Source organism: Streptopelia decaocto (assembly GCF_964273445.1).
Source record: "Streptopelia decaocto genome assembly, chromosome: 2".
NCBI lineage: Eukaryota > Metazoa > Chordata > Aves > Columbiformes > Columbidae > Streptopelia > Streptopelia decaocto.
Window position 1 is genome coordinate 146,691,206 of NC_138655.1, and position 15,779 is coordinate 146,706,984.

The following is a 15,779-nucleotide window of genomic DNA, read 5'->3' on the forward strand; positions in this document are numbered from 1 at the left end:
CAATATGTGTATCTTCTATTTTGGGGTGTCCAAATGTTGAGATAATCTCATTAGTAAAGACTGTTGCTAAGCAGAGCTAAAAAAGCAGCTCATATCATATGAAATCATTAAAACTTGGTATTATGAAAGTCATTCTGACTTACCATCCTGGATCTCTTTTTCCTTCCTCAGACAGTGTGGTTTAGATTAGATTGTCTACCCTGTCTTGCTTAAAAGTGCATTTTACATAAAAAATACTATAACACCACAGTCCTCAAGGACCAGTACTGCAGATGGTTCCAAGATATTTCCCTGCCTTGCTGTGGAAATGACATAACATTCTCAAAGTTGTTGCATGACAGAAGAAAACTGAGAAACCTCTTTGGTAGTCTGTACTCTCTTCTTAGAAATTAAGATGCAGTATATTTTATTTTATTGCACCTAACTTAAGGTAATAATGCACAGCTACAACATGTAGTCCAATCATTAGCCCTGTTTGGAGACATCTACTGGAAAATGCAATTAGAAAGGTAACTACTTATCTGTGGGAAGCAGAAAGCCCAGTATTCTTCCACTTCGTAGATGGCTCTAATTTCTTCTTGTCATTGGGTCTCCTTCTTGCTGCAGAACTTTTCACTTTCTCACGTACATCCTTTTCTGTGAAATCATGAAGGTTCTGGGATTGGCCAGAAACCTCAGCATCAACTACTTTCATATGCTGATAATCCTTCTCATTTGTTGTTTTTTTAAAAAAATTATATTCCTAATAGAAGAAGGAGACCTGGTTTGTCAGTCATATTGCTATATGAATAATGCATATTAAAATAATAAGTTATAAGCACAATTCCAGGATGCTGTGCTTAAAAATTGTATTTATTAAATGTAGAATTAAATTATAAGCAAAAAATCAAACTGCTATTATAAGAAAGAATGAAACATTAATCTAGAAAGTAGCTGTTACCATGTGCAAATTGAAGTTTTTGAAATAAACAAACTAGCTAAATTTGGAACTTCCTGAACATACTTGTATACTGGGTGTTGTTCAATATCTACTATTTTAAATAATCTGTGACACAAGCACTTTTATAGAACCTAATTCCAAATGGGTTTTAAGATCTAGAATCACAAAGTCAGTCATTTTGCTTTCAACTGATCATTTATATAAAAATTATTTCCCTGCATAAAGATTTTACAAAAAATTCCCACAAAAACTAATGAACATAAATCTGAAAATAGGCTGTGATAAACTGATAGACTTCAGTTCCAAGTAATTTCATTTGATATAGTTTAGAATTAATATAAACACATTCCATTTCAGTTTTTTCATCTTCTGTCTCAGAACAAAACATCGTTGAACAAGTTACATACAAGAATGGAGCTGAGTGGCACCTACCAATCCTTCAGCTGTCTGTGTCTAGTACCATGGCCGATCAAAAATAACCAGAAGAGAAAGGACTCTTGTCAACTCTTATTCTCTATTGGAACATATTCAATTTTTATAGGAAAGACAGAATACGATCATCACTACTTATTATTATTGCAGCTGTCACTGCCAGATAGGTGAAGACATTCCTTTATGAATCTGATTCAAGGCAGTTTTAAGGAGACGGTCACAGTGTGGTCTGTTTTTGACTCGTCCCTGATGTGAATCGGCTGTTCCGGGCTTGCTGACCCAACTGTCTGATCATAAACTAATTCGTGCTACTTCTCTCATTCTGAAAATGTACTCTAGACAGGACAATTTAGCACATTATAAACTAGACAAATCACAAGGGAATTGATGCTGCAGCTTGACCAGCTAAGCACATGTTAAAAAGTGTTTCCTACAGCGCTATCTGCCAACACAGCAATTTCAAATGTTAGCTTAAACAAGGCCAAGATGATATTATAAAAGTTAATTGGTTTTGCAATATATGCGTACGTAATGAGCTTTTTGAAGCTTTCCTCTCCTCAGAAAATAAATCAAAACTATTTCCAGTCACAATTTATTTCATGTAGGCAGCCTTGGAAATACAGCTTTTCTCAGCTTTCCTGAGTTCTGGGGTAGAGAAGATTTTCCCTCAAATAAAAATGCTCTGCAGCTCTACAGAATTAATTTGTTTAGATTTTAGTTTTACTATGCAGAGTGTACTAAACCAGCTCTTCAGCAAGGCAACACGATATGATATTCCTAAACCAGTAAATTGGTATAATTTATACCATTCAGCATAAACTTATTTACACAGCCAGGGAATACTGAGTGATTTATATCATGATTGCAGGAAAATAGAATAAACTCTATTTATTTACTTACTCTTATTTAATAAGTATACACATTTCTTTAATAACTACAGTATCTTTATAAGAGCAGAAAACCAGTAAAGAAAGGTATATTATCTCTATTATCAATATTAACATTAATCTATATTAACATTTAGGATAAGAACTGTAAAAAATATTAAAACACTACCGCATTTTACCTTTCATGACCACCAAATGAAGACAAATCACTTTGAAAATACATCAAACCAGTAATTATGTCTAAAAACATCCATATATTGCCACATTTATGAAATGTAAACCCATATGTAGATATAACATAAAAAAAATACTTGCCTTTGGGATAACTAAAACACATTTTGGAACATACTGCGCTTTCAAACAGAACAACTTACAAATTTAATTCCATCACTGTTAATATAAGCCACTGTATTTATGTGTACAAATCAAAATGCTCAGTTCTTTCAGAACTGTCAAATATCTCTGTATCAAAAAAAAAAAATCAGCCCTACATCTGAGAAAATCAGAACTAAAGGATAAGGAAATTTCCCTGTTAATTACTTCCTACTTGCTAAGCAACTAAAAGTACATATAAATGACCATAATAAAACTTTTGGCAGCCTTTAGCCTGTAATGAATTTTACCACCAAATTATTAATCTGTTATAACCATACTAGAAACCTGAAAAAAAGAGTTTTTATCAGGAATGATGAAACAACTAAAACTGTAGTGGCACTGTGTGATTCTACCTTATGTAGAGCTCTAAATAAAAGCCAAAACACTTGCATTTTACAGTGGCTGAAGCAACACATAGTATGTAAGCTGGATGCTTAACCCTCAGCTCTGATATTTAAATCAGGCAGTTCTTGTAAAAAAAGTTGGGCTATTCTTTATATTTGGGTTACAAAGAATGAAGATTAAAATGTAAGCGGTTTTGATCACAGAAAAATATTGTCATAAAAAGTTGACCTTTCCCGCAAGGAGATAATATTTTCCTGCTTTAACATTTCCAGTGCTCCATAAAGAATAACACCAAAAGATGAGCAAAACTTTTTATGTGAAATTAGAAGCTGACCTCACATGTTGGATCAAACTTCATGATAAGGTAAGAGAGAATGGTACATGACATAGTGTATTATTTGCTATTTATGAAAGGAACATATTTAGTAGAAACTGAAACAAATCCAAAGAAAAATAATAAATGTATTTCAGAGTCTTTAAAATTCTTCATTTAATCATAGATTTATCTTTGATAAAGAATATAAACATTCAGCCAGGTTTATAATGCATTTCTTACCAATGTACTATGTGCATTTGTACAAAGCAGAATATACACCCAATATCAGTAAATACATACCTGTTTAGCCATATTTTCTACAAATCGAGGTGATCTCTCCCTTAAAAATGTGACAATATCTTTATATACATCACTTTTTCTTTCATAGTCAATGTTATCTTCACCCTCTAACTGACCCTTAAAAAAAGAATAAACTTAAAACTATTAATAGTGTTGCCTTACACAGTTAGTTTAATCTGCATCATAAAACAGTGCTAAAGAGCACAGAGGTCATACTGTAATGAATTAGGTACAGAAGTCCCATGCTCAGCAGAGTCCACCAGACTTCAATAATGCCTTGTAAAGATGCATGAATCATCCTCATGGATCCCAACAGATAATCAAGATCTTACAAAGAATTCTGCAAGTAATTACTATCAGTTAATTGTACTGTGTGTAGTTCCACTGAAAAGAATTTATGGGTTATGGCAAACAACCAAGTAAATACGAGCTTCCAGTGCAGTATGGCAGATGTCTAAAAGGATCAGAAAATAATGTGACCTGACTAGCCTCATCTTTATGAGCTTCATCTATTAAAAACATGCTAAGTCAAAATTTCCCTGGATTTTTTATCTCTTAGGAAATCACTTTGTGGAGTTACGCCTGACAGACATCTGTCTCCAAAATAAATGTAAGAGTTCTGGTTACTGCTTAACACACATAAGGGACAATTATGTGTGTGACAATTACCTATCTGTAAGGAAAGAGGTAACCAAAATGAAAAATAGAAGAGAGAAATAGTTTCTCATAAGCTTCCACTGAAAGGAGAAAGACAAAAAAATAAAGACAAAAGCAAACACGCAATAATAGTACACCTCAGATGAAGAGCCATGAGGTACTAGAGATGCATCCAGTCCCACACTAACTTTAAACAGAAACAGCGTGAAGGTCTGTTAGGGCACGCTTAAAGACTAAGCACTGCTAGCAAAGGGTGCAGAATACAGTCCAAGCATAAAATTATAGAACAGGCACTCAAAACATATGGGAAAACTAGCATACATTTATTACTGTCTCCTCCTCTGTACCAATAAACTAGCTCTGCAGGTCTTACAGCCTCAATATCACTACCCCAAACCTGACTGATTTGTGTTTTAGCACATGAAAATATTCATTACTCCATGGTATCCTTTATTATTACTTACTCCATTTAAAAACACTCCTGCTGTGCTGCAAGTGATATACAAAGGATCAGTGTCATGTGGTTTGATGACTAAATAACAAATTTCTCCATGCACTTGTCTCCAGGGAGGAGCTCGGCATCCATTAGAGAACACGTAATCTGTAACGAATTAGCATTAGTGTTTTTATCCAGATTAAAAGTAGTTTTTAATAGTTACGCTTGATGATTAATATAACATGTATACAAATCAAATTCCCAAAACAATTCTCTTAAGCATTCATACTGTTAGAAATTAATAATGCAAAGCTCTGTCACCCGTGGCCCAATCCAACCAAGAACTGCAACTGTGCTTAGCACTTTTTGGGACCAGGGACTCAGTTCACTTCCTTTGCTTCCCCTGAAGATATTCATATAACTGGAGATTATTTCCATAACTAAAGGCTGAATAACAGCATTTCATATCTAAAAATACTTTTTATTTTACTTTATAACTTTAAAGTAGAAATAAACACTTTAATTACTGAAAATAATTTAGCAAATTAATCAAGTACTTTAATAAGGGTATATGTGAACATGAGAGATGATCAGATTTGAACCTGATGTATATTCCAGTGATTCCAGTACTGTATCTTCTCCTTTCCCAGAGAAATTCTTGAGAAGATTCACTTCATTATTTACTGCAGCTGGATTTAGTCTGACATTTCTGCAATTAAAAGAAAATTGTCCAAAATGTATTCATCAAAAGGATGTACTCAGAGAAATGAAAAGAGAATATTACACGATTTTTTCTTTTACATTGAGTCTTAATAGTAGCAAAAAAAATCTGGAAACAGACTATCTTCCATTGCTTTTCTCAATTTTATCTGTTAGTTTAGTGAAATTTTAGTTTATAGCTAATATGAAGTCCTTGTAACTACAAAACAGACTTAATGTAATACTTAATATGCTTCCATGAAGAAATAAACATTTCCTTGAAAATATTTAACTGTAACATTGTTATTTGTACAAATGACTTCCATTTGCAACCAAAATGCAAAACATATGCAATAAAAAACCCACACTTGTGGGCACACACTTGCATACCCACACCTACAGCAAAATCTTCAGGAAAAAAAGAAAAAAGTTTTTTCAATAACTTAGTGAACAAGGAAAGTTATTTCAATAAATTTCTTTACGTCACACCAAAAACACATGTTGTGGGTTGAAACCAATCTGATTTAACAATAAAAAAAATGCACTGGCTGTCATGCTTAGCTTTTCATTTGAAATGCACTTACTGTGAAATGTGTTTCAAAGAACTACTAAGCAGTTGCAAATCCAGCTGACGAAGAAGAATAAAGATTTTCATTTTCATCTCTGTTTCAGGGTCATCATCTTTTTTGACCTTGTCAAGTAAGCGCAACATGGACATATCTTCTCCTTCAACAGTCCCATATTCAGGGCCAAGAATTTTCACTATAGGATCTCTGTTAGCTGTAAACATGAAACAGAATAATATAATGTGATACTATGTTAAAAATTATTAGGCAAAAAAACACTTTTAATCTCAACTGCTGAATAATTTTTATGCTATTGATTTACAATAAGAATTTTAACAATGTACAGTTATTCATCAAATATTGCTGTATGATATATCTTTCTTATCCCTCTGTTGTAATTTGAAATGAACTTTTGAAATTATGAAACTGTCAAGAACAAAAATATATTTTTCATAACAAAATTACTTTTCATAATACAAATTAAGATTTCTTCAACCCAGATGTGAATATCAAATACTTCCCTTTATCAACAGCTCCCTTTCCAGAAAATATGCCTGGCTGATCACCAAAACAGGAAATCAGTAGGTTTAACTCACTGAAAATCGATCATTTTGGAAATATGACTTAGTGTTAAACAAAATCTTTAGTTTTCTAGCAGTTCCCAATGGCCCTATCACTTCCTCAGCTATGCCAGCTGTTCCTTTTGGTAAACAGTGACATAACTGCATGCAAATGGGTTTTACAAAAACATTTGCAAATAAAGTATGTGCATCTGTGAACACCTCTGCATAACACCCCATCCACATTATTCTTCCCTATTATCCATTGTTGATCACTGTCAGTGATGGGACTCTGGATTAGATGAATCTGAAGTTTGATCCAATATGACCATTTATATTTTAGTATTGCAGATGCAATTTCTACTGAAAATTACCAAAGAATATTTCTGATCTCTTCTACCTCCAAGGAGAGGAGGATATCCACTTTAGCATATTAAGGATCTTCTTGTCAGTTTGAAAATCAAGGACTTAAATATGACACAGTAAAAGCACTCAAACCTGTATTTTAAAAGCCATTGTGGGCATATCAGTTTTTCTCTGGCTATTTTTTAAGGATGTAACATCTTAAAATAGGATGAAACTACAAACATAGGGAAAACTGCTATTAGCCTCGAATACGACATTCTTCTTCAGAAATGTAAACCTATTGTCTGTTGCAATAGCTGGAGTATTACTCAGTATACATGATTCTGTATATGAGATTCAACAGTTTGAACTGTATTCAAGATTTCTCTGTTATTGATTTCTGTGAAAATAAAAGAAGAAATAGAAACTTCATTAAGTTCTGGATCAGCACCTTTAGCTACCTTCATAAATCAACACCTTCTCATATACTTAAAATGAAGGCATGCCTTTCATTCTTCACATTTCTTAAATATAAATCGAAGGAGAAGGTAGGCTTTTTAAGAGAGAGGAAATATGGAAAAAAAAAGAAGAAAGGAAACCTTCAAGGCATGCCTGTGCTTCCTTTAAGCTTTTTTCCACAGCAATTTGTAGCAAATGGGACAGCTGGTCAAAACTGCGAACTCTGAGGGCTGATTCAGTGAGGAGAAGCAATGGTTGGTCATCTTTACCTTTGGCTTCAGATTGAACAGTTGCTCCCCTAGAAAAATTAAATTATACCTTTTTAAAATAAGAACAGCAAATATTAGAAAATACTCTTGAATATTATTCAAGCTTCCCATGATAAAACATATACAATGTATTTAAACTGTATTTCAGAAAACTTCTGAGGTAAACCAATTTATTCAAATCAGCAGGTGGATGTGCCAAAAGGAGGTGGGGACCCTGTGGAGGGCCTGTGCTGGAGCTGGCTCCTGGCAGGACCTGTGGCCCCGTGGAGAGGAGCCCATGCTGGAGCAGGTTTGCTGGCAGAACTTGTGAGTGCAGGGGGTCCACCCTGGAGCAGTGTGTTCCCGAAGGACTGCACCCCATAAAAGGGACCCATGCTGGAGCACTTCATGAAGAACTGCATCCTGAGGGAAGGACCCAGGTTGGAGAAGCCTGTGGAGGACTGTCTACTCTGGAGGGAACCCACGCTGCAGCTGGGGAAAAAAGTGAGCAGGAAGGAGCATCAGAGACAATGTGTAATGAACTGAGCAGAACACTCATTCCCCATCCCCCTGTGCTGCTCAGGGGTGAGGAGGCAGAGAAAATCAGGGGTGAAGTTGAGCTTGGGAAGAAGGGAGGAGTGGGGAAAAGGTGTTTTTAATTTTTTTTTAATTTTTCATTATCCTACTCTGACATTTGATTTGCAGTGAATTAACTTCCCTGAGTCAAGTCTGGTTTGCCCATGATGGTAACAGGCAAGTGATCTCCCTGTCCTTATTTTTGACCCATGAGCCTTTCATTGTATTTTTGCGATAGAGCAGCTTTGGTGGACACTTGGTAGCCAGTCAAGGTCAAGCCATGACACAGGAGCCACTCCTAACACTAACGGAAGTCACAGGGTTAATCACTGTCAGGCACATATTGCAAAAAGTCTTTGGAAATGACAATGCAAGTTGTATAAATCACTGAGCTGGTTTGCATCACACCAAGACATAATACTCTCAAACTTTAAAAAAAACCCTACAAATTTGAACTCAAAATTTCCAGCATATATCAATAAAACCCTCACCCATTTCAGCCTCCCAAACACACTAAAGCTTTATGTTAAATGAGCACAGTTTTATTTCATAGTTCACCTTCAGCATTTCAAAACACACATTCGCACTTACTTGATCTCATAACCCTCTCCAAATACTGAACAGCTCAGTTGCGTTTTCCACTCAAGGGGCTCTCTGAAGACAAATGCTGCTTCCTGAGGATGTCTAGTGCTGAAGTCCTCCGTAAACTTTATAATTTGATTTAAAATAGATTCATTCAAAGGGGTGATTTCAAGTGTGCCAGTTCCAGAACCAGCAGCAGTCCACTGAGCTGCTCTTGCCAACGCTGCTCCCATAGTCTCAGCTCATATCAAAGGTGACACTTTAGCAAAGAAACTGAGAATGACCAAATAGTAAATGCAATATGCTGTGGATGCTATAATTTGAAATAAACTTACCTAGGCATGACTGGAGTCTTTTAACTCATTGAAATCCCTTAAGTGAGAAAGGGAAAATTGAGGATAACAACTTGCAAATTATAAAGAAATAGGGAAATTGGGTTTTTTAATCTTAATTAAATTCTGGCATGATTGCAAACTCAGGGAGCTGACAGCAGAAGGCCTCTGCTGTGGCTGTAACCAAAGGCTCCCAGGTTCTCCTACTAAAGTTGATGCCATGTTAAAAAAAAAAGCATGTGCAGGTAGACAGACACATACAACTCCCAGAAGTGATGTCCCTCGACACTTCTTTAAAAGGAGGAAAAAGGGGGTGTTAGACCTGCCCATCCAGGCGGAGAGGCCGAGAGTCCCCGGAGGAGAGGGGCGGGGAGGCCTCGGCCCGCGGAGCGCCCGGCGCGGCGCCGGCCCGGGCCGGCGGCTGGGTCAGGGCTGCTGGTTGGAGCGGGAGGGATCCTGGAGCCCCGCGGCTGTGTGTAGCCCCCCAGGGGCCCATGGAGCCCGGCGGGCGGACGCCCCCCACCGCTCGCCTTCATACCTTGTCCCGGCTGAGCCGCTCCGGACGCCGCTTGCTCCGCTCGGGCTGGCCGAGCCGGCGGCGTTGCTATGGGGACGGGCCCGCGGCGGCCGTTAGCGGGAGGAGCGGGTAAACACAACCGGCGGCGGGGAAGGGCCGCTGCCCCCGGGCGGCCGCCTCCCGGGACGGGCGGCCTGGGGGGAACGGGTGCGGGCCAGGGGGTGCGCCCGCGAGGTGGGGCGCCGCGGGGCAGAACCCCGGAGGGTCAGAACCCCGGAGCGGCGGGTGACCCTCACAGCCCGTGTGCTCAGGCACCGGCACCTCCACTGGGCGCGGCTGTGGCGAACACCTGGGACGGGTCTGGTGGCCAGCGTGTGGGTGCTGATCGGGACGGGTTGTGAGCAGGGCGGCGGGGTGGGGGAAGCTGGGGTAAAGGGTCGGGCACTTCTCCTCGGAAGGCAGGAGAAGCTATATTTAAAATAATTTAAAAGGCTTTATGTTTTTGGTGTGGATTTAAACAGTGTAATTATTACAGTTATATTACACCGGCTTTTAAAGGAAGACCTTTTTGGCTTGAATTTTAGCTAGTACAGCTTACACCTTTCAGTCACTTTCAATCATTGCGACAAAACAGCCTTAACGTTGACCACTTTTAGTTCTTCAGGGAAAGTGACAGATTACACTTGAAATGTCTTTTGTTAAAGAAAATGTAATCTAAAATTTGTGGTTTTTGAAAGAAGTAAAGGACATATGTATGGGCAGTGCCAGTGAATAAAGTCCTTTCACATACTGAGGACAACATAACACTATAAACATACAAATAAAGCACACCAAACACAGAGTGTAAATTGATGCTATTTCCCCAATCATTTTGTTGATCTGTAGGGTGAATGAGCCATAACTGGATAAATTTTTAAGTTATAAAGTTGCTATTGCACTCCCACCTGCCTGTCTTCTCTTTTGTACCACTGGGCCGGTAAGAACCGTATTCTCTTATTTCCCTTCCCACCCATAAATTCCCCCCAGTTTAGGTATCTGGTTCCACCAAAATACCATTCAGATGGTAAAAACCGGATTTAGATTTGACCTAGGAAGGATCCCGTTGCACACTAGCTGTGGTTAGGAAGCCGTGTTCAGTTTTCCAGTATGTGTGTCCTTCTGAAGGCCCAGGAAAATAATCCAACAGAAGTACCCAGCTGTCCCAACACCACAGAGAGAATGTAGCCAAGAGTTATGTTATCAACTGAGAATTCAGCTGGGTAAGAAACCTCTGACAATGAGGAAGGTCATGGAATGTATGTGGGATGTATCTTAAAGAATAACCGCGTGGGATTAATACACTTTTAAAATGGAAATCGTTGTCCAACTAACTGAAACTTTCAAGCAGTAACTATGGATAACTACATGCAGCCTGCACAGTAATGACTAGCATTGGCTTTTCTTGTTTCACCACATAACTTTTGAGAAGATAGAAGATGAATCATTTGATTAGGTGTAAATGAAAGCATTTTGAGTAAAAAACCTGGGTAAAGACTTAATGCAATTTCTTTATGTAGTATGTATGAAGGCATTTCCAGGAAGGATTAGATCTCTTCTTTTTACTTAAATAATTACTATTTAAAAGTTGAATTTGATGGGCGGAAGATACGAACAACAAAATGTGAAAAGGAGTAAAAGTATCCCTACATGGCTGGTGGGGAGTGAAGACAGTGAGTTTTCACACAGAGCTGAGTATTTTAAGCAAGAAGTCGGTGGAGTAAGAAATAGAATTCCTAAATGAGATCACTCTGTTCCACTGAACAGCAAGAATAAAAGATATTTCAGTGGTGAGGATAAATGGGATTATTTGCCTTCAAAATGTATGTATCTCCAAAGAGTATGAAGCTCCATAAAAGGAGCTTCACTAACTAGTGGAGGCTTAGTTACCAGTGGAACTTCCCTTGGGAACAGATAAGTCAAAAATGAATGTTTGTTCTTGCACCAACAATGGTCCTTTACCTTACTTTCAATGGCTATTTTTCCTCCTTAGATTTTACACCCAGTTTCTAAGTTAAATTTTCTCTTAGACTTCACTAGGCTAAATAAGATTCTCTGGTCTCATCCTACAAATTCTTCATTTCTCTTACCATTTTAGTATCCCTTATTTGCCTGTGCTCCAGCATGAACTTCTTTTTCTTAAATAGATTTGACACTATTCCTAAGCACATTTCACCAGGACCCTTTTACAATGGCATTGACTGTCTTTGTCTGTTTTAGAAGTTCCTCAATGACTACATTCTAAGATTGCATTTGTTTTTCAGATCATGTTAGGAATTGTTGTCACCTTGCAACTGAATAATACAATCAATTTGTAATCCATTACTTTTCAGCTGATGAGTTTGTAGCTTTCTCCAGGATTTAAACATAACGCATTGCAGTTTGCCCTTATAAAATCAAATTCCATTTCTAAAAAAAAAATAAAAAAATAAAAAACCTTTCTAACAGGTAGTAGTCTCTATCTTTTGGACCCCATTGTCTTTACAAAGTAATTTTTGAACCTGATAGGAAATTTGAACCAGCTTTCACAGAGGGTGTGGTCTTGGAAATAATTACCTCCTACAAGTTTTGTAAAACCTGAGGTAGTTGAATGGACGGGAAAGCAAAATGAATGCCCTTGCTGAGGTGAAGGCAGCCATATGAACCGCAGATCATGCTCTGTAGCAACCAGCCAGCCAAGTGTTCTGTTCATGCCATGCTGGCTAATTAGTGCTTGAGTGACCTCAGCCTTGCATGGGTGTTTTTTCGTGGTGAAGGTGGAGAGCAGAAGATTCAGGGATGAAGCATATAATTCCATAAGAAATCAAATTTTCGTTTTGCTGCTCATGAACTCTCGCCCTGACCTTCAGGCCGGAGGAGAAGGCTGGGGAGTGAGGGCAGAGTTTGTGGGTGCAGGGGCACCCAGGTGGTGCCTGCCAGGCCCCTCGCTGGGCTCTGGGAGCTGCGTTCCTCAGTGCCCAAGCTCTTTGCACATTCCCTTATGTGATATGAATGATTTCTGTTCCTGCTGCCTGCCCACGGGCTCTGTGGTCTTTTGCACGATTTCAAACACGTATTGGCTGTGGTTATTGCTGCAGTTATTGCATTGGTCGTTAAGCTCTGGGCGATTCCCTTCATTGCACTCAGGCTTGTCTGGCTGGATGACAAGAAGTCATGCCCTCTTACATCAGCTGCCCCTGAAAAATAAGAAATTAGGAATTCCCTCACTTAGCCAAACTGAAGTATATTTAATATCAGCTTGTGCTTTTAGCAGATTTGATTTATCAATGCTATTCATACTTCCTAGCACAAGAGTATAAATGGATAGCTTAGGAAAATTCATCTGAAAGTTAAAATGATCGGTAATCACTTAAAGACGTATGAAAGTATTGCTTTGGTGACTCAAAATCAGTGTGCAAATCCTTCCAAGCAATAAAGTCATAATGTATTCTCAAAACCAGCTTACTCAGGAGCTGCGTCCACCCAGAGATGGCATTTGCACCATGTTTTGCTAATTCTATAGATTAGTAGTAGTAGATTTATAAACTAGTGACTTTTTACTGTAACTTTTACATTTTTAATGCAAAAGACTTTTTACAAAACAGTAGGTGAAATGTTTGCCTGAGCGTAGTCAAAGATGAGCTCATTTGTTACTGGCACAAAGAAATGGGGAATATGAAGAATTTGTTAACATGGAGAGAAGGGAAATTGGAAATTGTTTTTACAATCTCAAGGTTGCAGCCAGAATGTGTAAGCAATTTTTCTTGTATATTTTTCCTCACATTATTGTAGAATAGGGTGTAGACTATTACTGTTAAAAGTAGAAAAGTAATACAAATTGTAAAAAACAATTGTAGAGGTTTACATAAAATAAAAAAGCTATTCAGGGTAAATAATACCAGCTATTCCTTCTGCTAAATAGCAGTTTAGCTGATCAGCTTCATGGGCACTTTGTCAGACCGTAGAAAATCAGGAGAAAACAAGATAATATTTGTGATTTCCTTTTATTGTCCTTTAGTTTTATTTCATTGCGAAATTTACATAATTTTTTGGCAATCACAAAACAACTGAAATCCTACTGTTTTGGTGAAAAGGGCTGATCTAGACAAATAAAAAATCTGGTTGTGCCACATTTATTTTTCTGTATCAGTACAAATGCAATATTTAGGTGCCTGGAATTGTTAATGACCATATTTACGCATCTTAAATTGTTGTAATCCATTGTTAGTTTGTGTGGGTTTTGCTTTTTAACTGGGGAGTAGGTTTTTGTGGAAAGGCAGGGTTTCAGCTCCAGAGGCAACCTACATGAGAATGTAGAAAGAGGGAGAGGACATGATGAATCTGTTGATGTTTTTGTGCATGTTTTTTTGAAAAACAATGTTCAAACTCTAATCCCTAGAAAGCAAATGACTACTAATTTTTCACTGAGTCTCTGATACCTGTGTTGTGACCTCCTACTTGACTCTTGTTTTCTGAGTAATGATGTGCTTCCAATAATGCCAAGTGATCTGATGTGAGGTTTTTTTAAAGATTGGACACTGTCTTGGCCCTAGAAATTAACAAGTAGAAAAGACCATTTTTTAAATGGGACTCAATGCAAGGGACAAAGAGGTTTGCAATGTTGTGCATGGGTATCTGGCAAAGACACCGTTCATTCAAAAATCTTCTAGAAAAATAAAGTAGGACAGTATTTTGGTTAATTAGTTATAGAGTAGCAATATCTGGATAGTTATTTTCCGAACAATGGCAATAACAAAGGTTCTGCTGTACTTTTTTAGAAATGGCTTCCAGATGGGAATCATGGTTTACAGTCCAAGACTGAATGTGATTTAATAAGTTTTTATCAGTAAAGAATATAATATTTTAGAATATGAACTGTGTTACTAGACTGTGCTTCCCTGTATTTGTAGGTGGTTGTTTATTCCCTTTTGTTCATTTTTGTTTACATCTGCCCAGGCCTTTGGAATATTTCTGAGTATAATTTGGAGGAAATAATCAGTATGGTGTAATAACCAGATGACTGTGACTATGTCATCGTAATATTTGGAGTACCAGGTTAGAAAACTGTGATTTTGAAAGACCTAGTAAATTCATTCATATGTTTTCTTTGTTCATTGGAACACGATATAGGTCAGGTTATCAGAGGCCTTAACATGGTAGAGTTTCAGTGAAACTTAGGCTGTTTTTCCTGAGTTCGTTATACTTTGTTGGGGGATTATTACATTCTTTTTTTTTTTTTTTCTTTTAAATTCCTACATTATCTTTCTGCATCTTCAACCTCAATTCCCTCTTCATGTAATAACTGGTCTTGAAATTTCTGCTATTAAAATATGTGTACCCTGAAAGAGAAAGCTTCAGAGAAAGATATTCTGGAATAGAGTTATTTAAGTATAAGCATGAATTTTGAATTGTTTTAAAATGCTGACTTTTACAGGAGGAGTCACTGAAGTATTGACTCCATTAGCCTCCTTATTTTGTTCATGTACCAGTACAACCCCTTACACACAGAAAGGATTATTGGCTGATTCTCATACATAAAACATTTATACTTTGCTTCTGTTTTATTCCAGGGAGAGAGAATATCTATGCATTTTGTTGCTTATATAAAATGCTTTTTCTAAACTAGTTAATTATTCTGACCTTAATAGTATAGCAATTCCGTATTCATAGAAGCTATATAATGTCCTTTAAAACCTGTTCATTGGTTAGTTGAATTAGTTTTAGGAGTGGATTATAAATATAAAGTTAATACAGTTTCTGTGCAGTCATCAAAAAGATACAGAAGCCTTTTAAGGCTTCAATATAAATTGGGCATTCTAATTTGTATTAGAAAAAATAATGGAACTTCAACAGTGATATTTTTCTCCAGAGCAGTACAGATTCAATTAAAACAAGAACAAACCACAATAGAATATTTATCTAAAATGGTGTGTGCCAATTGGAATGGACAAAGTGGTGACCCTGCAAACAAGAGCAGAGACTCAGTCAGGGGTATCCAGAACCACTTTTCACCTTTGCAATTTAGAAAGGATTTTGACTTTCTGGCTAGTAAAACAAAAACCAGAGAATTATTTTTAAATGCAGGAAGAAAAATTGCCAGCTACAATTATTATATGTTTAGCCTGTAGTGCTAGACATTTGAAATAACTTGATATTTAAAGTAATATTGCAGATCAGTGTGTCTTGTACTGT

At 37.3% G+C, this 15,779-nt stretch overlaps 1 protein-coding gene across 1 annotated transcript; it reads right to left on the reverse strand.

Moving 5' to 3' along the window:
- Positions 1-517: 517 nt before the first annotated feature.
- LOC309435878 (outer dynein arm-docking complex subunit 2-like) lies at positions 518-8,956 on the reverse strand (the record flags this gene model as incomplete). The annotated part of the gene is made up of 7 exons (XM_082044620.1): positions 518-742; positions 3,596-3,712; positions 4,717-4,853; positions 5,291-5,397; positions 5,972-6,167; positions 7,458-7,615; positions 8,733-8,956. The coding sequence occupies 7 exons, from the start codon at positions 8,954-8,956 to the stop codon at positions 518-520; spliced, it is 1,164 nt and encodes a 387-aa protein (XP_081900746.1).
- Between the last annotated feature and the right edge of the window lie 6,823 nt (positions 8,957-15,779).